We start from the raw sequence: 25,237 nt of genomic DNA on the forward strand, positions 1-25,237 counted from the left end.
ATAACTTAATAGTACTACTGCTAATCTAGGTCTAATAGGGAATAGCATCCTACTATATAAAGTAATGTTGCGCATTTAGAATCTAAAAAATTAGGAGACATCATACTGACTCCTATGCCTTACTCTGTGCAGACTATCACTGGTTTATCTCAGTACAGAATATAGTATATAATAGTAGAATATCATGATTAGCACCTACCACTTCATACATGATTAAAGAGACCAGGCATGAAATGCAGGTTTAATAATACCATGGCAGATGACACCTTCATAAGGCAAATTAGCTTGCTCAGCTTGAGTTTTAAGATCAAGAAATATACTTCAATGAGATAACTCCTGGACATATCAGACATGCAAGGTTTTGAGAAAAGATGGAAGGCCTCTCACTAGGGTGAAATAGGTTTCAAATTCATGTCATCATCAAATGTGGTTCCCTTGCGTATGCCACAGCCAACATAAGCGTGGTAGTCGAACAAATATCCTGCTGGAAACTAGCCAGAGTAGCGCCCGTCTTCAGAAGACGTGATTCAGCTGTCAAGAAGCTCAAAGCTTCCCATCAGGTTCGCCCTTGAACCGCTGGACTCGTTTTTGTTCCCAATTATCCAGGTCTTTGGCCATGAGCCGCTTGAACGGGCGTTAATGATAGCCTTGGAACGAGTTCGTTCGAAATGGGGGAACTCACATAATATTCCTCCCTTTCATCTCCGAGGACTCTTCTGCGCGGATTTCTCCTAATTCCCTCTTCACCATCTGGCCCTTTGAGTCCTAATTCCATAGCTTCCTCTTGCGTGAGTTGCTTCACTTTTCGGTCATATCTTTCATATCTTAAAGCAGCAGCTGGAGTCAAGACGAAAGACCCTGCAACTATGATCATGATGAATGGAAGACCAAAGAGGAGAAAAGGATGCTTCGGTAGGCTTCCTCTATATGCTGCGCCGATCCGTTCTCCTAGTGAAGATGAGGCTGTTGTTGCACGCCGGAATGTCTTTGCTTGAAAAGCGGGCATCTCGAAGGCTGACCACTATGTGTTTGCTTAATTGAAACTCCTGTCCAAATGTAGCACTTTCCGCGCGAGAACTCAAAAGGACGAAAAATACTCTTTTCCTTAATTGTGTCCCTTGGAAATATCATATTGTTGACAAGAGTTTCTAAAAAGTTTGGATCTAAGCAACCGGTGAAACATTAATTCCGATATGGCTTGTTGCGCCGCAAATAAGCCATTTTCATTATTATTATTGTTACAATACTTTGTACAGTTGGTAAACACAAATTGCTCCAGCAGTTGGAAAGGCCAGCAAGCAGATGTAAGATCTTAATTTGCTAGACTTTTTTTTATTTACACTATTCCTTTTCACCTACTTCTGTTCCACTCATTCTTATGAGTCTGCGAGCTTCCCACGTTCATATAAACTCCCAGTGCCAATTACCTACTCTAACGCTTGGTAGAGATTGCCCAGATTGAATGAGCACAGCTCGCGGCTCTGTCTGTTTTTGTCGAAAATATCAAGCTCGTTCACCGTCGCGTATCCGAGATCAAGCTAACGCGGCCCGCTGCTTCGATGTCTTCAACGAACCCTGGCTCCTTATTTGGAGCTGGTGGCCTAGGAACCGCAACTCAACCGGCGAGCTCAGCTTCGGCTGCCAATTCAGCGAGTATTTTTGGGATCCCTTCCACAACTCAAGCTGTACCGAATGCTTCGCTCTTTGGTAATCAGCCGTCAACCCAGCAACAGCCCCTCCAGGCCTCGATCTTTGGACAAGATCAAGCACAGATGAGTTCGGGCCAATCCTCACGACCTTCTGGCCAAACTACTCAGCCCGCATTCTTTAACAGCCTACTAGAGCGTGGCAAAAAAAGACCAATTGCTTCAGTTGGTCAAGGCAGCAATTTCGAAGAGTTGCCCAGCCTTCAGTTAGGCCTTGATGACATTCGGAGGAAAGCAAGAGAACTCGGCAGTAGAGGGTTGAACGACCCCCTGCATCCTGGTTCGAACAGTAAAGCGTAAGCTTTACATTTGCCTGCCCTTGGCTCTCATGATTTGGATGATTCTGCTGACCTCTATCTTCTATAGCCACTATCTTCTTGCCGCTTCGGGCGTGTCGCCTGGACATGCTTTACGGGATCTCAAAGCGCTGGATCCCCACGCTTCCATAGGTCTCCCTCCAAAAGAACAGGAGGTTTTTGACCCTGACAACCAGAAATTTTTGAGAAGCATACAACAGCGTGGGCGTAAAGTGATGGTTGCCGAAAGTCTTGCTCGAGCTCAGAGAGACTTTGATACATTCCTGGAGGAGAAAGTGGATTTAGACTGGGAGGAGCAGCGCCAGAGAATCTTTCAGCACTTTGGACTGGCGCATAAGGATGACACTGTAGGCGACATGAGAAATTCATTCGGTCGCTCAACGAGACCTTCTAGACAAACTGGTTCTTTGCCCTCCCACGAAGCTGCAGGCGTCTCCCGCCGGAGTGTTTTCGGACGTTCTGGCCTGGGAAAGTCAGTCATAGGCAACCCTGGGACCGGAAGAACAAGTCATCAGCTTTTCGAGGATCCCCTGGAACGCAGCGATGCACCCGGAACTCACTCCCCGGACCTTCGATTTTTGCGCGAAAAAATGGGCCATTATGCGGACAAGGTTCAGCTGTTGAATTCCGCTCGGATTCAAGGACGAGCGTTTCCACTTCTTCATGAATTCTCTGAAGTCGAGCGACATGCTGGTGGTGATGTAAGTTCGATGATATAGCCATGATCCCGAGGTTGATTAATTTTATTAGGTACCTTGCCAGCTTTTTGATGCGTACCGAGCTTTGATCAGTATCGTCAAAGAGTCTCCGAGCACTACCAGTCTATCAGATCCTGCTACAGTAAGAGAGCGACAGTTCTCTGAGGATTATCTGGACGAGACACCGAACTCACGCCGGGGAACGAACCTCAAAAAACGCATAGTCGAGGGCTCTCGTTCCTTCCTAGAGAAAGCATTTTACAACGAAGTCGAGAACATGATCGCTAGAAATCCTCGAGAAGCGCAACTTGGAGGAATTCCGACGGTTATCAACAAAATTCGAGCCTATATTCGCTTGAGAGCGGCAAGGAAAGACCTTGCACCAGACGGAACTGAGCTACAGATGGTCGGCCAGGATTATTGCTGGATTTTAATATTCTATCTTCTTCGATGCGGATTCGTCACCGAAGCGGCTGAATATGTTAGCCAAGATCCTGGCTTCCGGTCCCTGGATCACAAATTCGTGACATATATGACGACTTATGCACAGAACAGACGGCTGCCGCGAGATTTGCAGCAAAAGATCAATGGTGAATATCAACAGCGTTCACGCAATGCCCCTGATAACACGGTTGATCCGTATCGCATGGCTTGCTACAAGATCATTGGCCGATGCGACCTAGCCCGTAGGCGCTTGGAGGGCATAAATCAAAGTGTCGAAGATTGGATGTGGCTTCAATTCAGTCTAGCCAGAGAAGACGACCGTGCTGAGGAAATCGCTGGGGATGTTTTCGGTCTCGAGGATATTCAGACGGATATTACAGAGATCGGTCAACGCATTTTTGGGAAGGGCCAGGAGGCATCCGGTGGTTACGGCATTTTCTTTCTACTGCAGATCTTAGGAGGGATGTTCGAACAGGCAGTTTCATACCTCGGCTCTTATGCGCCAGTCAGTGCGGTGCATTTCGCAATCGCCTTGGCGTACTATGGTCTTTTGCGTGTGTCAGACTTCTACACTTCTGCGGAAGAAATCTGTAAGCATTTCTCCTACTCAGCTTCATACTTCCGTGTCACGTTTACTGATAAGACTAGTATCATTTACTGTGAAACAATATCCCCAGATCAATTTCGGACATCTCATTACCCAGTACACAAGGGAGTTCCGTACTGGATATGTTGAGGCCGCGATTGATTACTTTTGCTTGCTGTGTCTTAACGCCGACCTCCCCGGTTCTCTAGGCAAATCTCAAGCATCCGTGTGTCACGAAGCATTGCGGGAATTTGTTCTAGAGACGAGGGATTTTGCCAAATTACTTGGTGACATCCGCTCGGATGGGACCCGAATTAAGGGTTTGATTGAGCAACGCATGAGCTTGATCAAGTTGGTCGATCAAGAAGAATTTTTGAAAACCATCACAATGCAAGCTGCTGCTATCGCCGATGACAAGGGGCTGGTAACGGACGCAGTCCTCTTGTATCACCTTGCTGAGGATTACGACCGCGTAATCGATATTATCAACCGAGCACTGTCGGATGCTGTAGCAATGGAATTGGGCGGTCCTAGTTTGAAATTGCAGCCGTTGCGGCCACGAACTGATCTACAACAGCATGCCAGTGAGGAACGTGGAGCGCCCCCGGAACCTGGAAGTAGCCTCAGTCTTACAGCAGTGGATGATCCGGTGGTTCTGGCGAAGAATATGATTGGCCTCTACAATACAAATGCTCTTTATTACCAGCGAATCCGTCAGGTCAATCGTGATGCTTGCGGTTTGTTGCTTAGAATGATGGAGGCGAAGGGAGAAGTTGAAGCAGGTCAATGGACGCCGGCTCTGGATGTAAGTTTTTCCCCTCTTCACTTCCACCTCTCGTCTTCGTTCTCTTTCACTGATTCATTTTACCTCAGGCTATCAATGAACTGAACATCTTACCCTTGCGTGCAAGAGGCTCGGTTTCCTTCATTCGAAGTGCTGCCCAAGCTTTCTCGTCTTTCCCCCCAATCATTGCACGTAACGTCGGGCACGTGATAATGTGGAGTATCACTTGCATTGGCCATGAAAGGGAGAGGTTGAGTTCTGGAGCGTATGAGAACGAGACCAGGCAAGGCCTAGCTGATGAATTACTCGTCATGGCCAAAGATCTGATGATCTTCTCCGGTATGGTCAAGTACAAATTACCGCCAAGAGTTTATGAGAGTCTTGCTCGCGCCGGAGCGGATATCGGGGCTTACTAGAGGTTATCATTTCGGGTTACTGGCTAGGTAGTCCGCGTCCCAGACGTTAGAATTCAGGTATCCAAAATCAAACGCTGCTTGTGAAGCACCAATTACCTGAATTCCACTAGCTGTTACTGTGTAGCAGAATCAGTGCTCAGCCTGGCGGGGAATCAGAGGCCAGATAAAGTATCTCTATCTGTACTTCCTCTCTTCTTTTCCTTCTCTACTTTCACTCTAACCCGCCTCAGCTTCCTACCTCATTCCCTCACAAAGAGTCAGTATTAGTCCGTGCTCTTAAGTTAAAGTGAGCTAAGTGCAGATACAAAAGCCTACTTGAAGTCAGGCAAGCAGTCGCCCAAGCAACTTGAGAACTATTTGGTAGTAATCGAAGACAGTTTTCGACGTCTGGGACCGAGAAAGAACATGAGAAATCCTCAGTGCATTTAAATCGAAATAAAAGAAAACAAATCCGCCCTTCGGTAATACTTCTAGCTATTGTACTCCGTACTCCATACCTACTACTCCGTACAATGGCACTAGATAATGGACCGATAGACAGATAAGATTGCGGCTTCGGGTGTGGGGCTATCCGTACATGTAACTTGCTGCGGCTTTGAGCTGCAACCTAGCTTCGACACTGCTCACTCGACATGGATCATGACCACTCCGATGCCTCTGAGTCAAGCTCGAAGGCGATACAATCTGATCAAGAAACAGGACTTCTACACAACAATGAATCTGTGGTACGGCCAATCCACACATTGGGGCTTGGACCCATTGCAAACGTGGAGAGAGAAGGCCACAACAGCACTGCAGCACAGGACGCAGTTTCCGGAAGTCAACCGCAGCACCATCGTGCTGGGGACTCTATAGAAAAATCTCCGGGATTAGCAGGCTTTTGTGGTACAGAAACCGATGTGGCTTCACAAAGTGACGTCGTTGAACAGTTGAATAACAATGATGTGTCTATCTCCTCCAGTGCCAACCAAGACAGAATGTCAAGCTATAGCCTTATCGACAATCCTCCGAATCTTGCAAGGATACGGCAAGTCATGTTTGAGTGCAAAGAACCCATTGAAATCAGCCTTGAGGAGTTCGAGACATATTGGCCTTTCATTGACAACGTCTGGGTGAAGCAACGGTCGAACTCTAGCAAAGAGGGACATTGCACCACAGACTATTACATGTGCCGTTTGCGACGTCCAACCCATCGCACATCAGAGACACGTCCATTGCCGGCGGGCAAACGCCCCCGCAAGAAACGTGTTCGGGAAGGTGGCATGTGCAATTTCCAAATCAAAGTGGTTCGATTTGAAGGCGCCTATTCCACTGTTACTATTGCGCGGACACCTGGTAGCAGCCACGTACACTCCCATGATCTTGACTATATAGATAAAGTAAAGCGGAACTCGGGGCTCATGGAGTTTGCGCGAAAAGAGGCGGTCAAGGGCTATCTGCCTTCTTCCATCTACACCAAATTTCAAGAGGAACCTGAAAAATTGATTGAAGCTGGAGGTAAATTTTGTACAGTCACGGATGTTCGCAATGTCTCAGCAAAATGGCGCATCCAAAATCCAGAAGTGAAACTTGTGCCGCACGAAGGCTACACATATCAAAAAGGGCACGGGATCGTTAGGACTCAGAGTGCTAGCGATACAAATCAGCCAGCAACCGCTAGAAAGCAACCGAACTTTACTGCCCCGTCCCCTCTACCGCCAGATACATTGTCATTTCCTCAGTTTCCGTTGGAATTTCTTGACTCTTACCTTCCGAGACATGACGAGAAGCGCGAATTGCCTCATGTCACCCTGTCATATGCATCATCGATGGATTCCAAAATATCACTTCTCCCGGGAATGCAGACAGTGCTCTCGGGACCGGAAGCTAAGCTGATGACGCATTATCTAAGGTCACGCCACGACGCGATACTCATCGGAGTGGGCACTGTTTTAGCTGACAACCCGGGGCTGAACTGCAGATTGGAAGGTGCAGGTGGTTTTGGGGGCCTTGGGAGAATGTGGCAACCGCGGCCTGTGGTGATCGATCCGACAGGACGATGGCCAGTTCATCCTGAGTGCAGGATGCTTCGCACTGCAGTTGAAGGCAAAGGGAAAGCTCCGTGGGTCATCGTGTCCCCTGGGGCTCAGATCCATCCGCAGAAGTTGATGATGCTGAAAGGCTACGGAGGGGACTTTCTGCGTATAGTCGAATACAACCAGAATTGGCGGTTGCGCTGGGAAGCTATTCTGCGCGCTTTGGCGTCCGAGGGCATCAAGAGTGTCATGATCGAAGGTGGTGGGACTGTTCTGAGTGAACTTTTGAATCCCGAGTACACCGAATTCATTGACTCTATTATTGTCACCGTTGCTCCAACATACCTGGGCCGTGGCGGAGTGGGAGTGAGTCCTGATTCAAAGCGAGATGAACAAGGTAAACCGAATGCCGCTCTCAATCCAAGGGAGATAAAATGGGTACCACTAGGCCAGAACGTCATAATGTGTGGGAAAATTCGCGCTGCTCCGTCTGGTGGCTAGAGTTCAATCGCCTGCCTCAGTTTTGCGATTCTGGAGTAATGCTGGCCGAGAGTTAGCTCGGAGCAGCATAATGAGATCCCTGTGGCTGTATCCTCCTGTGCTTACTATTGCAGAGGTGGACACGAATAGCACTGTTATAATGCAGGCATTAATTATGGTAATGATAATCATGAATAACTCTGCTAGATGTTAATAAGACCATAGAGAAACAGTCTGATTCTGGACTTTGGCCGCACAAAGAGTTTCTAGACTAAGTTCAACACTATGTCTTTCCAATATGGAGTATATGAATAGGGAGTTGATCTCCTGCTATAATTAACTTCAAAAACTAATAGTGACTAGTAAATGAATAAGAGTGCCTTTGATTCTAGTTTCTCAATCACTCTTCATGAGTATTGTTGTCTGCTTTGAGATGGATATTTGGAATGTCCCTTGAATAGGTAGATAAGACGTATGCGCTCCAGCCTATCAATACCTACAATACCACATGCTTCCTCCTCCAATGAAAAATACTTGAACAATGACAGTCCGATCAACACAACAACAACAACAATAAAAAAAGCACTAGTCAAGAATCCCGAGACAGCCTTCTGATCTTTTGTCGCTCCATTCTTCTTCGCCTCTTCTACTCTTCTACTCTTCTCCCTTTCTCTATCTTTCTTTTTCCTCCATCTCTATCTGCTCTCAATTTCTTCTGTTCTTGAACATATCTCCGCCTTTTCTGCACTCTGTACACTATCCTAATCCACTTCCCGCTTGAAAAGGCACTCTCCCATTCTTAAAAATGCCACCCAGAAAAAGCGCGTCCAAGGCCGCCGCAAAGCCTTCGACGACCACAACCAAGACGACCACTACCAAGAAAACTACCGTTGTGAAAACTGCAAGCAAAGGCCAGCCTGCGAAAGCTACTGCGGCTTCTCAAGTTAAGGCAGCCTCGAAGAAACAATCTCAAGCCATTGATGCATCTGCAAAGTCGCGCAAGTCCAAGACCACTAGCGCCAGTGCGACAGCTGCTACCAAGAAGCGCAAGGCCGAAGAAGTTGACAAGGAGCCTGATCTCAAGACTAAAAAAGCCCGTGTTGCTCAGCCTCAGGTCAAGAAGCCAAAACCGAAGGTGATCATCAACCATGCGCCCACTGCACGACTGAACGTCTATGTTTGTGGTGAAGGTAGCTCAGGTGAACTCGGGCTCGGCGCGCAGAAGAATGCGGTTGATGTGAAGAGACCGCGTCTTAATCCCCACTTGCCAGCAGATCGGGTTGGTGTTGTGCAGGTAGCTGTCGGCGGCATGCACTGCGTCGCCCTTACGCATGACAACAAAATCCTTACTTGGGGCGTCAACGATCAAGGCGCTCTTGGGCGCGACACTACGTGGGAGGGTGGTTATAAGGACATTGAGGACAACAAAAGCGATGCGGACTCGGACTCGGACTCAGATGATGACAGCGGTCTCAATCCCTATGAAGCGACTCCCACTGCCATCCCGTCCGACGCGTTCCCTCCTGAGACCGTCTTTGTCGAAGTCGCTGCGGGTGACAGCTCCAGCTTCGCTCTCACTGACGATGGTCAGGTCTATGGTTGGGGGACTTTCCGAGTAAGTTTCACCTGACATCTTCTTCCTACCGATTTCTAATACTTATTCTGTCCTTTTCTTTTTCTTCTTCTTTTCTCTCTCCCTCCTGTGAGGATGTCACTTCAACGACGCGCTAACGGGGCTTCTTCAGAGCAACGACGGTATTCTAGGCTTTGACGCCAAACACAAAGTTCAGCCGACTCCCACGCTGATTCCGTCTCTCAAGAAGATTAAACACCTTGCCTGTGGTGGTGATCACGTCCTCGCTCTGGATGAGAAGGGTGCGGTATTCTCCTGGGGATCCGGTCAACAAAATCAATTGGGCCGCCGCATCATCGAGCGCAACAGGTTGAACGGCCTCCAGCCGCGTGAATTTGGGCTACCAAAGAATATTGTCCACATCAGCTGTGGTGCCTTTCATTCCTTCGCCGTCGACACGGCTGGAAAGGTCTATGCATGGGGCTTGAATAGCTTTGGTGCAACGGGTATTCGTGAGGGAGCTGGTGACGACGGGGCTGCCATTATTCACCCAACTGTCGTGGATTCACTTTCTGGAAAGGATATCACTCAACTGTGTGGTGGTGCCCATCACTCGCTTGCTGTTTCCAAGGATGGTCAATGTCTTGTGTGGGGACGTTTGGATGGCTTTCAGACAGGCCTGAAGATCGATACTCTTCCAGATGATGCGGTCGTGAAGGACGAACGTGGACGCCCGCGGATCTTAATTGAGCCGACTCCTGTTCCCGGTATTAAAGCATCTGTTGTTGCGGCTGGCTCTGATCATTCAATTGCCATCGACGTCGACGGTCGCGCCTGGTCCTGGGGCTTCTCAGCAACCTACCAAACAGGCCAGGGCACTCAGGATGATATCGAGGTTGCGACTGTTGTGGAGAATACTGCTGTACGTGGTAAGAAGCTGAATTGGGCTGGTGCTGGTGGCCAGTTCTCCGTCTTTACCGAACCAGCAACATTGTAAAGACTAGCACCCATCGATCATTTTCTTGCCCCATTTGCTGTTTTCACTCGAAAGTGCTCAATTTCGGCATGTTTGGGGCACAACACTAGGTGTTTTCTGAATCTTAATGTCCATCATACACCACGCCATCTCTACTCATGTCGGCTCTATGCGAAGTTATTTCACAGATCGGCTCTGTACTTTATCTGCAGCAATTTCATCGTCGGCACCGTTCTGTCAACGTTATCACCACCCACCTTCCGTTCCAGTGTAAACTCGTAACTCATGCGTCTCTTGATAGATCCTCTGAGCAGCCATGGCTCGTGGCCAGATGATTGAGGACTATCATGTCGAATGCGAGCTACACTAAAAATTTGGCAAATCGGACTCTTTGATAAGGAAGCTATGTAACTTCATCTGTCATACTACGATCGGAGGAAAGTACTCCCCGGTAATTATTCTAAGTCATGCAATTTGCATTGAATCGCTTTGGTCGCCGAACATTCCGAATTCTTCGAAACTTTCTGTTGAAAAGAGGTTCCGACAACATGTTGGCCATTTGGCTTCAGGTAGAGGTGTTGTTCATTATGAGTAGCTCTTGTTCTTTTAGAAGTGCATCCAATTCATCGTCGTCGGGAGCTCCCTGGTTATCGGGCAGCTGCGCGACATCATCGTCATCTGCTACAAAGAGCCCCTCGTCTAATTCGTGTTGTCGCGAAGAACTCAAAAGGTCTTCAATATGCATCCCCTCTGCATCCGTCGTATGGTCACCAGCAACATCCCCTCTCGATCGTTGTGTATCCGTCATGTTGAGACCGTCAAATGCTACAACAGGGTCATCGGGCCGACTTCCTGGTGATTCGCAGGCTTGCGGAGAATGATTATGATTTTCTGACGTGACCCTTGGTTTCTCCTCGTCTATCCATTCCTTTCGCATCGTCTGTAAGCGTTTGGAGTGGCCGAGTCGCTCAATGATGGCAAGACCATCCGCGAATTTCGCACGAGGAAATAAGTCGTCAAGCCATAATTGGTAAAAGTTCAATAAGCGTGCAGCGTCAGAGAACTATATTGCGAGTTAGAAATGCAACACGGACAAAAACGGCGTTCTCTACTTCGCCCACCTCATGCCCTTTCCCTTTAAATCTCAATTTATTTTTGGCTGTGCGGCGCAACTTTGGAATACCAGGCTGTGACAGTAGCCTTCCGCCGAATAGACTCAGCACTTATCTCATTATTGAGAGCAATAAATCAACCTACCGACTCTCATCCAGCTTCGCAACAGGTTGCCGCTTTTTTGTCACTTTGACCTCTTCGTCTAGGCCTAAACCGAGTCCTGATTCATCTCGTGCAGAAGACTGCATGGGAGCGCCATCATTTGGCCTATTCGGGGTCTCCTGCCACAACTCATCCAAGCCGAAGTCATAATCAAAGAGATCGTCTGCACGGTTTGGCGATACTGGTTGATCATCTTCTAGTGTGCCTTCATTCTCCATGACTCTAGATTTCTGTTTTCGACCAAAACAGAAGATATGATGTGTATCTGGAAAATCTATATGAAGATTGGCAGTTGGGTATTCAATGATGGCTTCAATCAGGGTGGATTACACTGCACTTGGTAATCTTATTATGCAGTCTAATTGGGATTATTCTACACGTAACAAGGCCATGACGCGTTCCGTTATGGGAGGCTAATATATCAGTTTATGGTTAGGCGCGAAGAACTGGAATACGTGATACAAACATTACCAATACAACCTATATATTACGTTCACCCAAAATTCACTGCCAGTAAGGTATTCTAGGAAAAGCTTCTCTACAGGCAGTCCATTACTGAATAGTTCATGGTCATCTAAATACTTATAGTACTAGGTATCTTAAGATGATGAATATGCACAAGTACTCCGTAACTTTTTAAGTCATCCCAGACCTGCATACTGTGTGATCATTTTGATCTCTAAGCTGAACTTGCAAGTCAACCTCTGAGACCAGTAACTATTATGTTTTTGCTTAGTAAGCCCAGCTATTTTACTAGTCCAAGAATAGTCAAGGGCAACCTCGGTGCTGCACCTCACAGTTCATCTATACTGACAAACTGCCCATCCGGCCGACCAAAAGTGAACCTCAGGGCATACATAACCCCAGTATCCTCACAATGGCTACTGAGAGCAAGAGCGTGCTTATCCCTCCAAAGCGGGCTAATACCGACTACCCGGTGTGTCCAATTTCTTTCCTATACAATTGATTCTCACTTCACATTAATCGCTAACCTTGCGTTGCAGCTCATCGACTCTGATCCGTATGTCACTACCCTTCACTCAAGCGCTGAGCTCTCGGAGCAGATATTCACATCAACATAGGCACCTGAGACGAGTTTTCGGATATGCGAGACCTTCTGATTATGCAATGGCTGGGGGTATGGCCGCTGCCTCCCCTCTCGCATTCTGGGCTATGGAGAGGGTCAGCCCTTCCCATGTTGGTCGAGGAGGCTTTGCTCCTGTGATGCGACTGGCGACAGCAATTGGTTTGGTTGGCGGTCTACACATACTTTACCAGAGATCTTGCAGTACGTCGACGCTTTGAACCCTCTAGTAGCACCCATTAACCCGAGCGTAGACCGTTTCTACGGATTCACAGAGAATGCCCGAGAGGTTGAAATGGACATGAGGGAGATGGTCGACAAGGTCAAAAAGGGCGAGCCGCTATACGGTACATCACAAGTATCCTCTTACCTACAAGGCGTTGCGGCCAGGAATTCGCGGTACTCACAGCTCTTCATTCATGTCCTTCCTTGGTTTAACATTGTCAATCACGACCAGGTAGGCTTTTGTTTTTCGTCGATGCCCTCAAGATCGAATAAGTTCGCTAACGTATTGCAGCATGGCGTTGACACAGCAAAATATTATCAACAAGCTGAGCGTGAACTCGAAGCCGAGCGCTTGGCGACAGCCGGCTCTTCCTGAGTCTTTGTGCTTGTAGAGGGTTTATCGAAGCTTGCCAGTCATTGACACTCAGTCGTGTTTTGTGAATCCTTTGTATGCCTATTGCTCCTTGCATGTACTCGAAATATAGCTACATCAACAATCTGCCTTCGGCAATCTGGTTACGAAGTAGCAATTTTCGGCGATGACTGCATGGCGCCAGTTCCGCCTAAGCGGCAAGATTTAGACCGTTATCATCTTCGAGCATCGTCTTGAGTTCTCGGTTCTTTTTTGGCCGTGGTTTCGGCGCTCGATGAAGTCAGCAAACTCTCAAATCTGTGCATACCGTTTGAACGCCCACCTTTCTCATTCTCTTGTATATAAAAGCGCCTAAGTAACATTATTGCTTCTTTGCGGAATAATCCTCCATAGACAGAGTATGGTGGGTCTATCGTGAAGCTGACATAGGTAGCAGTTTAGAAACGGGTCAAGTTTTCAAGCTAGAGACATACTCACTCAGAGTGCAATGACAAAATGCTTCCTGTGCCTCCGAATCTATCATTGGCGCAACCAAAATAGACTGCTCGTATTTGATACTGCCTTAGAGCGGAAGCACACATTACGCATGGCTCGACTGTGACATACAAATCTGTCGAGCGAAGTAAAGACTTGGGGTGGCTTCGGAGCATTTCTTGAATGGCGATGAACTCGGCATGTCTTGTACCCTAATGGCAGTGAGCTATAAAGAAGATGAAAAACGGAGAGAAACAAGATGAAGTCCAGAAATATTAGCGCAGCGCCATGATGACTTTCAATGTGCATTGTATGAGCAAGATAGAAAGATGGATGATGCCCCAAGCATTCTTGTTTCAAGTGATGAACAGCAACGTACATTCATTGACTTATTGGTGTCATTCATTCCGGCACCCACTATTTTATTGTCATGTACCAACACGCATCCAACCGGCGTTTCACCTGATTCGAGCGCTTTCTCGCCCTACATAAGGTATTTGTGAGCGTCTTCGATCCAGCCTTTGGGGAGGTACCGTACCATCAACAAGGCTTGCTTCATAAAAAATGCATGTCTTGAATCTTCCTGCTCTAAGTCGAAAAGTTGTCACCGAGGTGATTGCTATGGAAATTTCCCTTTTAACTCACCTTGAACTTCCATTACACCAGGATCTGGAGAAAGACTCGGTTCGGATTCGTAGATGTGTTGTTGCCTGGTGAATGTGTAATGATATCTAGAAAATTTTAAACAATGACTGGCGATATGAGCGTATCCCGCAAGTGTTCGACGTCAGCTCTCCTCCTTACTACTGACCTAACACATTATCAATAGCCTCATGAAGAAAGTCAAGGTCCCCAATGTAAAAGAATATCAAAAGAAACCTACACAACTCATCATGAGTGACATAATCATAGGTGGATTTTACTAAAATTTTCCTGATGGAAAACCCGATACAACATTTTCTTTGGGAATGTCTGATGTCACAAACACTACATTTGCCATGAGATGATACTCTGTTATTTATGGCCTGGGCCGATGTTGTTACCTACAATAATTGACGTATCATCACCAGGACGAAGTACTACCTACTATTAAGACAGTGCTACCTACCTAGGTAGGGTAGGATAGGTAAGGTAAGGTATTCATTTGCAAGACTGTAACCATACCATACCTAAGTACCTAAGGTAGTACCTTATCATCCTGATACAAACTATTACGGAGTACCTTACGCTGTTGTTACCTACCTGTAGTAGGGCCCGTCCCTTTGATAGGCATTCAATTATCTTTAGCTTCAACGCCTTCAGTCAATGCTAGGGAGCTTTTGATGCTTTCTCTATTACACATATGGCGACCAATGAGTCGTGGGTTCCCTATCAATTCACCACTAGGAACGGCTTCTCAAGGTCTGCTGAACCAGCTTCCTCGATTCTAGCAGCTCAACTTGCGCCGCACCTGGTGTCTCAAGGAAATAGTGCCCATGGTTACTTGACCAGGGAAACCTTCTCACAACTGCGTCAAGAGCTGGTTGAGGGAAAATGTAGCCAACTGCGTCTAGATGACAGCATCGCAGATGCTAGCAAACTGATTTGCATTGTCATTCAAGCAGGCATCGAGCCTTGTGTCAAGGGCGACAGGTCCCGCCAGGGAGATTTTGAAGGCCAGATACTAGACTGCCTCGATATCATTCAAACAATTCTTGAGAAATTACCGCAAGTTTTGGGTGAAATATGTGACCCAACCATTCTGGGAGAGAATGCGAGCGTGCCCTTGTATGCCTGGCTAACATTACGATTGCTAAACTTGCTCAGTTGGGAGGTGAATAACATAGGAAAGAGAATAGCCTGCATATTCTCCAGCATCACCCGTCCTCATTATAAGCATATAACCTTATTGCCCTCCTGCTCTTCCGCTTTAGCACTCCTTCGAGCGTGCACAAATGGTTTGTTGACTGTTTAGACGTGAGTATGATTTTTTGGCTGACTGTGTCCTAGAGATTCTCCTTTCTCTCGAGAGCCATCGTTATTTATCGAAGCAGCACATGTCTGAGGTTAGATTATCGATACCGGCAGTGAAGAGTGCAATCTTTGCGACCCTGAATAATCTCAATCTTCCTCGCGCCCTTTTGAGCAAGAAGATTGCACTCGGAACGTTACCCCAAACGCTTACCCTTGCTCTTCGATTACTGGACTCCTTTGTTCCAAAAAGAGCAATTCATCGTCACATGAGCATCAAGGATCCTACCCTTCACCAAGACCTGGCTTGGATCATGAATGGATTTGAACGTATATGGAAAATTACCCATAGTTGGGTGCGCGTCTCGATAGATGATATTGAGATCAAGTCACGCATTTGTACGGAATTTACGTCCAGTCTACATATCTTTCACACGCTTGAACTTGATATTTCCAGTCTCTTATCGACACAATCGGGACTGGCACGCCCCTGGGTTCAGATCTGTAGCGAGTTAGTCGCATTGAGCCAACTGATTCAGATGCCTCATCTTCAGATGGAACTGGGCCGGCTGCTAAACGGTTTGATCGACACGTCTCAACAGCGTTCAGAAGTAATAACTCAATTGAGAACCGCTCTTTTACCAACAATGATTGAGTTCAAGAGCAAGGGCATCATTCAGTCGTTTGAGTCCGGTTTCCAGGTAGGCAAGCGAAAATATTTCAGCAGATATTTTTTGAAACTTACAGAATTCAAATTTAGGCTGCGTTGCAAAGATTGATAGAGCTCGTATCTGGAGATGAGAGTCGGACTCTCGTCGATTTGCAAGAGTCAAATGGTCAAACGGTTCAACAAGATGAAGTGGTTCAACATGCTTATGACATTCCGCGGCCACAAGAAGGCTCCACCGACCTTGCTACAGCCCGTGAACTTATGGGCGAGACTTTTGAGCTACTGGGCTGCGAGGAATCCGGAAATATTGGATACCTCAATCGTGCTATCTCGTGAGTTAAGCATATCATGGTATATCCTTTGGAATGCTGACCGCAAATGTGCAAGGGAGTCGTTCGTGGACCTCCCCGAAGAAAAGAAATCCGACCTTTTGCATATGCTTGGCAAGATCGCATGTGCAATGGCTGGAAGCTTATCAAGCCCAAGTAAGGCTGCTTCGAAAAGCTCACTATCTTGCCGTGTGTGTGAAAGTGAGAAAAGAGCGCATGGCTCTGAGCCTGCCTCGAAGTGCCATGACGTTCATGAGCTATGTGGGATCTTCACCTTCGTTCTACCCAGACTCACACGCGCTTCCAGTCTTCGAATAACAACAATGAACGCCTTGCGAAGGCTATTGATCCACGCTCCTCCCGAGTCTTCTTACCTGCAGTTGAAATCCTCTGTTTTCGGCGACTTGTGTTTACACTCGCTTCGAAGTTCGATTAGAGAACTAAGGATAGTCACTGGGTATGCCCATCATCTTGCATTGGTTTAATCTGTTTATCTATTTTCCTTCATCTCTTTTTACCTTTCCCGGTCCCCTTTCTTTTCTTCTACCATCGTAAACGAGCTGATGGTTTTCAGGCACCTAGTAATCTCTTTTGTTCAAAAGGATATCAACGCTGAAACTCGTCGAAGCAACTTTGTCGTCATACTAGAATGGCTGCGGAGCCTCTCTGAGAAGCAAGAACTCCCGTTGCATGAGACTTGCATCTTGACCCTATGTCATATTGCAAAGTATGCCTCTAACATCGAGTAAGTATTGTTTCTGGAGGCTGATCTGGTCCACACAGGGTTTCCGACGATGAGGAGATGAATATCATTCTCCTTCGTCTACTGGAGTACTTGGGCCATCCAAATCCATTTATTTGCGCAGTAGCGTACACTGAGGTGTGTAGTCATTGTATTTGGTGATGCTCTCTCCTTTTACCTTCCGAAAATTGACTGGCGGCCGCATGCTTGTTTTAATGGCAATTTGCTAAAATTCTTTCTAGCTTTCTAAACTCGCTCAGCATCTCTCTGTTACTCCTGCTGGTTTGTTCCGGCCTTTCTGGAGAACATTATCGATAACGGTGGTGAAAAATTTCCAGTCCCGTCCTCACATGGCCGAGCAACTCTGTGATCTACTGGGGATGAATGTAGATGATCTTTTAAGATTAACTGAAGTTCACATCCTGCCGTATCTTGTTCTCACTCGAAAACGAGAACTCGTTACGAGGGTTGGTGCAGCATACAAGGATGTCAAAACGCCTTTCGACATTTGCTCCGAGAAGAACAACCTTGCAGCGATTCTTGCCTTTTTGATGAGTCAACCATGGTCGGACCCGGAAGGTATGATAATGTCTGTTCTCTCTGATATTGACTCCGCCTTTGGAGGACGGACTTTGGCGGAGCTGGTTAGAACAGAGCCGATCTTGATTGCTTGTGATCTTTTAAAAGGCCTTGGTGATTCAGGAAGTGAGAAAGGCGCACGGGCATGTGATAACCAGTTCCTTTTACATTGAGCTTTGTGCTAATCTAATAAACATAGTTTCATCGAGCTCTTCACCTGTTGGCAGCCTTAGTTCCCCGCAAATCTACTGCCACATCGAAGAAGGCCAATTTGCTATGCCATTTCATCGAGGAGCATGTTCTGGGTATAATCACGCAGTTCGCGCATGCAATCAACGACTTTCAAATAAGACAGCCTCTAATTGAAAAGAGGCGAAATATTCTAGCCATTGGTGAAATGATCAAGGTTGCTCATGGCCATATCAGCAGCGCATTACCGCAGGTGAGTAGCTGTAACCTTCCGTCAGTTTCAAGTCAGTAATTTGATCTAACAAATGCAGATATGCGCGTGCCTGCGTTCCGCACTTGGTATCGAAGAGCTCTGTGATCATGCCTTTTCAGCCTGGAGTGTGTTGGTCAGCTCTCTGCACGAAGAAGAGGTCGAGCCACTCATCGATCAAACATTGTCAATTGTGATCAGATACTGGAGCGTTTTCAACGATCAGAGCAGGAAAACCGCCCACGAATTGGTTGGGTATATTCTCAAAAGCCACAGCGAACTTGTGCACGGCAATTTCAGCACCATCCCCTCATTGGCTTCAATTCCTGCACTCTCTGCACTTGAAAACGAGATCAGTAAGGTGAAAGGGAAGATGGATGTTCGAAGTCAACTTTCAGCTTTTGGACGTCGCTGCCAAAGTGAGAATGCCGCTGTGGTTGAACAGGCTTTGAGAGAGCTTTTGCCTTGTCTTTCAAGGCATGAAGAATTCTTGCATGAGTCCGTGCTCAGTGAGCAGCCTGACCCAGTTGTTGCACAGTTAACACGATCCTTGCTGGATTGCTGTGTCAAATTCAATGCAGGTTGCGACAGCATAACACTCCTTTCTGCTCAATGCCTGGGCCTTGTAGGCTGTCTGGATCCAAATCGAGTTGATCCGGTCAAAGATAAAAAGGATATTCTCGTGTTATCAAACTTCGACAGAATGGAAGAGACCTTTGATTTCGTACTTTTTTTCCTTCAACATGTGCTGGTTCAAGCCTTCCTGTCAGCCTCCAATACGAGGGCCCAAGGTTTCCTTGCCTACGCTATGCAGAACCTGCTCAGACTCTGCAACCTCGATTCGGCCGTCACCCAGCGCTCCCGAGACATTCAAGCAGACGAAAAGTACCGTCGTTGGTCAGAATTACCTGAGACTGTGCGCAATACTTTGACGCCCTTTCTCACGTCTAAGTATACTGTCACCGTTGGTGCCATAAGATCGAATTGCAAGTTCCCGATATTTTCAACAGAGCTGACACATGGCGACTGGTTGCGAATATTTGTGCAGGATCTGCTGCAAAGAGGAAGCGGTGACAACGCGCAGCTTATTTTTAGTGTTTGCAGTCGTATTGTAAAGGGTCAAGACATTTCAATCGCCAGCTTTCTTCTACCATTCGCCGTACTGAACCGCATAGTTGGTGGAACCCAGGAAGAGAGGCTGGACTTGCAGGATGAGCTCACAACCATACTCTCCCATCAACTTCCTGAAGCAAGCAATCGGGTTCATGAAGCCATCATACTATGCAGTCAGGTGAGCGTTCCCTCTCCCCATATGTATCCATAAGGTTTGCACATGCTTGGAGTCCCCATTTCTGACGATAGGGCAGAGCGTCTTTGAAATCTTGGACTATCTTTCAAGGTGGCTGCAGGGGAAAAAAAAGCTCCTCAACAGCCTCAAGAATCATGCATCCCATACCGGCCGTTCTCACAAAGATTCTCATGGAGATTCATTATCCGAAACATATTCATCTCAGGTCAAAGCTGTGGAAACCTTCTTGACCTCGATACCTCCAGAAGTGATATCCAAAAGAGCGGTCGAATGCAAATCATTTTCCAGGGCCTTATTCCATTGGGAACAATATATCCGCCGGTTCAAAAATCAATCCGACAAAAACGAGCACACAAGCGCTGAGCTTCTCTACCAACATCTTCAGGTTATTTACAGTCAAATCGATGAGCCCGATGGTATTGAGGGCATTTCAACTCATTTGCACATGCTGAAAATTGACCAACAGGTCCTCGAACACCGCAAAGCAGGCAGATGGGTTACTGCGCAAAGTTGGTACGAACTGCAAGTCGAAAAAGAACCTGACAACGTTGATGCACAGTGGAATCTTCTTACGTGTCTCCGAGAGTCAGGGCAACAAGGTAATCTCCCAACAAAGGGCTGCCATCAAATTAAATCGATGACTAATCTGGTCCAGATGCCATTATTGCTAGATTTGACACGCTCGACTCAGCAGGCTCAACCTCCAGATTTCTTCCCTTCGCGGTGGAAGCGTCCTGGATCACAGGAAATTGGGATAAGTTACGCAGTTACCTCCAAATGCGCTCACCGGAAATTACTGGGGACTTCAATATCGGGGTCGGATCGGCTCTTTGTGCTCTTCGACTTGGGAACAAGGCTGAATTCCGTAACATCATTCGTGATCTGCGGCTCAGTGTCGCAAAATCGCTGACTGTGAACTCTGTCACTTCCCTACAATCTTGCCATGACAGCATCCTCAAAATGCACGCCTTGACTGAAATGGAACTTATTTCCGAGTGCGCCGGCAGCGAAAACCGCTCACTCGCTTGTATACACGATGTACTGAATCGGCGGCTTGAAGTCCTTGGGGGATACATAGCTGACAAGCAGTACCTGCTTGGCTTGAGAAGGGCCACAATGGAATTGACGTGGGGTTCATTTCTGCCATAAAATGTTCATCTGAAGGGATGCTGACATGAATCTCATAGGCATGGATTCATGGAATCTGATATCGCTGCTTCTTGGCTTACTAGTGCACGTCTCTCGCGAAAGGGCAATTACACCAATCAGGCCTATCACTCAATGCTTCGTGCAGCTCGCTTGAAAGATAGGTCAGCTACTATTGAACACGCCCGTCTACTTTGGAAAGATGGCCATCATCGAAAGGCCATACAAACGTTAGAAGGTGCAATAGCTGCAAATGAATTTGCCTCAGACACGTCCTCATCCGGTGGATCGAAAAGCGAAAAGCAACAGAACTTGCTTGCTGCTAGGGTACGTATTATTCCTCATCTCATGTGAAATGGCGTAGAGCAACTAATATGCACAGGCCCATCTGTTACTAGCTAAATGGACGGACCGAGCGGGACAGACCCAATCCGACGTTATAGTGCAGAGGTACCGAGAAGCGATCAAACTTCACTCAAGGTATGAGACCGCAACGTATCCAGGATTATCACACATACTGACAGGGCAGCAGGTGGGAAAAAGCGCACTACTACCTGGGCAAACATTACAACAAGATCTTGGAGTCTGAGAAGGCCAAGCCCTTAGGAAAGGAGGCTCAGATATAGTGAGTGCATTTTCCCTAGTCTCCAACACTAAGACTAAAGAATATTTCTAGCTTAAGTGGCGAAGCCTCGAAACTCGTAATTGATAACTATCTTCGTTCCTTAGCGCACGGGAACAAATACGTATTTCAGTCACTTCCCAGAATTTTGACCCTTTGGCTAGAGCATGCTGCTACGGTTGATCAACCTTTCGATCCGAAAAGGGGTGATAATGAGTATTTGATCTCTCTTACGCTTCACCAGTCGAAAAGACGCTGAACAACTTAATAGGGAGTTCCAGACGCACACATTGAATCAACGGAAAAAAACTCTTGATGAAATGCACTCACAGCTAAAGAAATATCTGAACCGAATGCCCGCGGCGCTGGTCAGTCATTTTTCCGCTCCCGGCTTCTGTTGAGAGACTTGCTTACAATAGCAGCTGTTCACGATTCTTCCTCAAGTGGTTGCTCGGATCTGCCATCCCCATGCTACGGTTTACGAGCTCCTAACCAGGATTGTAGCGAAAGTAGTCAATGCTTTTCCACAGCAAGGGCTATGGACAGTCCTTGCGGTTGTCAAGTCATCCTCCAAGGATCGGGCTTCCAGAGGCATCAATTGTCTTCATAAAATCACTGTAAGTGTGCGAAATCGCTGGGCTGAGATCACATATTAAATGATTTCAAAGGAGGCAAACAAAAAGTCCAAAACTGAATTACCTTTGGACATGCGGGGGATGATCAATCAAGGACAGAAGTTCTCGGAGGAGATGCTCAAGCTATGTACGGCACGAATTGAGGAGAAGGCGCCAAGGATTCATCTCGCCCGGCATCTTGGGTTTAGCCATAAAGTTACCCCTTGTCGGCTTGTCGTTCCATTCCAGGCGATGTTGACTCCAAGTCTTCCGGCCAGCCATGAGAACGAATATTTGAAGGGATTTAGGGCCTTCCCCAGAGACCCTACGACCATTGATGGTACGCCTCAGATTTACTTGAGAGAATTGTCTGGTATAACTAACCCTTCATAGCCGTGCTCGACGATGCACAAGTCTTGAACTCACTGCAGAAGCCCCGGAAAATCAGCATTCGAGGCTCGGATGGGAAAATATACAACGTCCTCTGTAAACCTAAAGATGATCTCCGCAAGGACCAGCGCCTGATGGAATTCAATAACACGATTAACCGCTTTTTAAAGAGGGATGTGGAGTCCAGCAAACGGCGCATGTGTGAGTGCCCTTTCTAATGCTTATTTTCTAATGCTAAGGGGTTGTAGATATCAAGACTTACGCCGTTACCCCCCTGAATGAGGAATGTGGTCTAATCGAGTGGGTTGACAATCTGAGAACATTGAGAGAGATCATTATCAAACTCCTCAAGGAGAGAGGTATCATGCCGAACGTACGGGACAGTCCAACTAGCCAATCGTCATTTAATCTTAAACTAACGCAACAACAGTATAACGAAATCCGACACTATCTTAACGAAGCATGCTCAGAGGCCTCAAAACTTCCCTTGTTCACAACAAAAGTGCTGATGAAGTGAGTATTCCCAATAATTTACACCCTTGATATCGACGCTCATTTCTCGCAGATTCCCTCCAGTTTTGCACGAGTGGTTTGTAGAAATGTTCCCAGAGACCGGGGCATGGTTCGCAGCACGGCTCCGTTACACCAGGTCCTGTGCAGTTATGTCAATGGTCGGATACGTCCTGGGGTATGCTGACCTCAATTGCAGTCTCCGTATCTAGAGTTATACTGACATCAGAGTCGCGCAGATTGGGAGACCGGCATGGCGAGAATATCCTATTTGAGGAAGGCACAGGCGGCGTTATACATGTTGATTTCAATTGCCTTTTTGATAAGGTAAGGTACCTCTTCATGTTGTCCAGACACCCAAGGCTGATTTGAACAGGGCTTAACATTCGACAAACCCGAATTGGTCCCATTCCGTCTCACCCAAAACATGATCGATGCTTTTGGGGCCTATGGGTATAATGGTTCGTTTCCTGATTCTATCAAGGATGAAGCGTTCGCTCAACTCTTATTCACAGGACCGTTCAGAAGGACATGTGAAATTAGCCTTCGCCTTCTGCGACAGAACGAGGATGCACTTATGACCGTGCTCGAGACTTTCTTACACGATCCAACTACAGATTTCATCGGAAGAAAGGTAAGTAGCTCGCCTACAATTATTTTCTTATACTGACGTGTCTCAAGCGTCGCACCCATGCAAGTGTTCCAGAGACCCCCGCTGGGGTGCTCGAGAACGTTCGCAATAAACTTCGAGGTCTTTTGCCTGGAGAGTCAGTTCCCCTATCAGTGGATGGCCATGTTGATGAACTTATTACACAAGCAACGGACAAGAGAAACCTAGCGGCTATGTATATCGGCTGGTGTGCGTTTTTTTGAACGAGAACTGATCCGCACCTCGACGTTGAATTGAGACTAGCGCAGCTGTTCGTGAGGGCAACTTCTTGCTTGATTGTAAGCTCGGTCAATTTGAATTATGCATTCATGTTAACAAAGCATTTCGCATTCTATGCACTATAATAAATCAAGCCTTTTCCTGAAGACTATCGTTATTACGCCTTATAAAGCACGCGGAATGACCATGACCATGCATGTACACTTCATGAGAGAAATCGAGGTATAGTACACATGATTTGTTTGTCCAGATTATTTCCTCGAGGCGTCCAAGCGATGGCCTCGGCTCCGGCTCCGGCTTCTATCTTCGTCGCTATGACTGCTGTAGCCATAACTGCTATAACTTGGACTGCGGCGTTTACGATGCCTAGGGCTGTCCACGCGGGTGTGCGCTTTCCTCCTTGGTGGGGACCTAGACCGCGAATCTGAGAAAGACGACAATGAGCGACGTCGTGACCTAGAGCGCGACAAAGAGCGCGGTCGATAGAGATCATGTCGCTCCATGGGCCGCGAGCGGCCATGTTTCCTGGGGGGCGTAGTCCTAGGTACATTTGGAGGAATACGGGAAGACCGGTGATCTAAAGGCTCTCTGTAGTCATACCTGCGGCGGCCAGAGCCATCCCGGCCATTCTGTGCTGGTGGCGGTGACCGTGAAAAGGCTCTCCTAGGCAGAACGATGGACACGTTCAGAACGGCGCCGTCTAGTTGGGCCTCGTGCATGTGCGATATCGCTGCTTCTGCATCTGCAGGGTCGTGATAAAGAATATAGGCAGTGCCTCTATTTGTCATGACTGGTGGTGTGAGTTTATACGCGTACATGCCACCAGTCCAGAAAGCAGGGTACTTACAGGCTCTGTTCATGGGAAGTTCAAGACTCTGGATATCACCAAACGAACCAAAAATCTCTCTGAGATGGGATATGGTGACATTCTTAGTCAATTTTTCAACTATAATCTATGACGAGGTTGGCCGTCAGCAAGTCTTGGAAAGAAGGGGGCGGAAGAAGAAGGGAAGACAAGTGGAATAAGTATGATAGAAGGACAGACCTTTGAACTTCTCGGAAGACTACTATTTGGACTCGGTGTGCGGCTGTAGCTCCTGTTTCTGTACCATCGAGAATCACGGCTTGGGCTGCGACTACGGCTTGGGGATGATGTTCGAGAACGCGACGGAGACCGAGACCAGCTTCTAGAACGATGATTGTCGCGACGGTCATTGTCATACTGAGCGGACGGACTCCGCGTGACGGACCTTGAGCCTCCTCGAGGGGACATCGAACGCCGTGATCGTTGTTTGAGTGGTTCGAGATCCGCCTCATGCATTGAGCGATATGGTGATCGGCCTTGAGGTGATCTAGAAGACATGACGTGGAAGAGATACAAAGCACATGGGACAGACGAGTGTGGATCGCGTCAAGATGATGATTAGGAAGTGACACTGGACTTTGGAGACTGAGCTGCGATTGGGAGAGAAAATTGGTGCAATTCCAATGCAAGCAAAACCATACACTTAGTATTGGAATTAATTTGTGTCATGTCGGAAGGGGTTGTTTGGGCGAAGAATGTCAGGTAGACTAAAGCGGGTTGTCCAACTCCCCAGCTTAGCTAGCCATCATAAGCCAGG

General features: G+C 47.2%; 7 protein-coding genes across 7 annotated transcripts; 5 read left to right on the forward strand and 2 right to left on the reverse strand.

The window, feature by feature from the left end:
- Positions 1-543: 543 nt before the first annotated feature.
- COX16 (cytochrome c oxidase assembly protein COX16) lies at positions 544-1,006 on the reverse strand (the record flags this gene model as incomplete). The annotated part of the gene is made up of 2 exons (XM_026759163.1): positions 544-624; positions 683-1,006. 2 exons carry the CDS (start codon positions 1,004-1,006, stop codon positions 544-546), a joined length of 405 nt encoding a protein of 134 aa, XP_026613399.1.
- A 553-nt stretch (positions 1,007-1,559) lies between these two features.
- Positions 1,560-4,951, forward strand: nic96 (linker nucleoporin NIC96; the record flags this gene model as incomplete). Its single annotated transcript, XM_026759243.1, has 5 exons — positions 1,560-2,002; positions 2,073-2,724; positions 2,774-3,755; positions 3,814-4,556; positions 4,625-4,951. 5 exons carry the CDS (start codon positions 1,560-1,562, stop codon positions 4,949-4,951), a joined length of 3,147 nt encoding a protein of 1,048 aa, XP_026613400.1.
- Positions 4,952-5,583: 632 nt separating this feature from the next.
- Positions 5,584-7,467, forward strand: CDV56_105918 (RibD family protein; the record flags this gene model as incomplete). The annotated part of the gene is made up of 1 exon (XM_026759537.1): positions 5,584-7,467. The coding sequence occupies one exon, from the start codon at positions 5,584-5,586 to the stop codon at positions 7,465-7,467; it is 1,884 nt and encodes a 627-aa protein (XP_026613401.1).
- A 784-nt stretch (positions 7,468-8,251) lies between these two features.
- Positions 8,252-10,016, forward strand: CDV56_106100 (RCC1-like domain-containing protein; the record flags this gene model as incomplete). The annotated part of the gene is made up of 2 exons (XM_026759719.1): positions 8,252-9,061; positions 9,192-10,016. The coding sequence occupies 2 exons, from the start codon at positions 8,252-8,254 to the stop codon at positions 10,014-10,016; spliced, it is 1,635 nt and encodes a 544-aa protein (XP_026613402.1).
- Positions 10,017-10,560: 544 nt separating this feature from the next.
- Positions 10,561-11,488, reverse strand: CSM3 (Chromosome segregation in meiosis protein 3; the record flags this gene model as incomplete). The annotated part of the gene is made up of 3 exons (XM_026759857.1): positions 10,561-11,058; positions 11,117-11,195; positions 11,253-11,488. The coding sequence occupies 3 exons, from the start codon at positions 11,486-11,488 to the stop codon at positions 10,561-10,563; spliced, it is 813 nt and encodes a 270-aa protein (XP_026613403.1).
- Positions 11,489-12,147: 659 nt separating this feature from the next.
- On the forward strand, positions 12,148-12,955 carry CDV56_106346 (putative NADH-ubiquinone oxidoreductase 21 kDa subunit; the record flags this gene model as incomplete). The annotated part of the gene is made up of 5 exons (XM_026759965.1): positions 12,148-12,207; positions 12,275-12,291; positions 12,353-12,558; positions 12,609-12,811; positions 12,872-12,955. The coding sequence occupies 5 exons, from the start codon at positions 12,148-12,150 to the stop codon at positions 12,953-12,955; spliced, it is 570 nt and encodes a 189-aa protein (XP_026613404.1).
- Positions 12,956-16,023: 3,068 nt separating this feature from the next.
- On the forward strand, positions 16,024-24,101 carry atrA (protein kinase MEC1; the record flags this gene model as incomplete). Its single annotated transcript, XM_026760208.1, has 27 exons — positions 16,024-16,077; positions 16,137-16,378; positions 16,434-16,832; positions 16,950-17,102; positions 17,159-17,255; positions 17,360-17,761; positions 17,896-18,138; positions 18,197-19,426; positions 19,503-20,043; positions 20,100-20,571; positions 20,632-20,917; positions 20,973-21,070; positions 21,123-21,215; positions 21,267-21,428; positions 21,484-21,580; positions 21,635-21,829; positions 21,881-22,166; positions 22,220-22,417; positions 22,465-22,589; positions 22,647-22,729; positions 22,782-22,904; positions 22,966-23,053; positions 23,103-23,187; positions 23,242-23,360; positions 23,408-23,571; positions 23,640-23,674; positions 23,986-24,101. 27 exons carry the CDS (start codon positions 16,024-16,026, stop codon positions 24,099-24,101), a joined length of 6,186 nt encoding a protein of 2,061 aa, XP_026613405.1.
- Positions 24,102-25,237: the final 1,136 nt, after the last annotated feature.

Source organism: Aspergillus thermomutatus (genome assembly GCF_002237265.1).
Source record: "Aspergillus thermomutatus strain HMR AF 39 chromosome Unknown NODE_129, whole genome shotgun sequence".
Taxonomy (NCBI): domain Eukaryota; kingdom Fungi; phylum Ascomycota; class Eurotiomycetes; order Eurotiales; family Aspergillaceae; genus Aspergillus; species Aspergillus thermomutatus.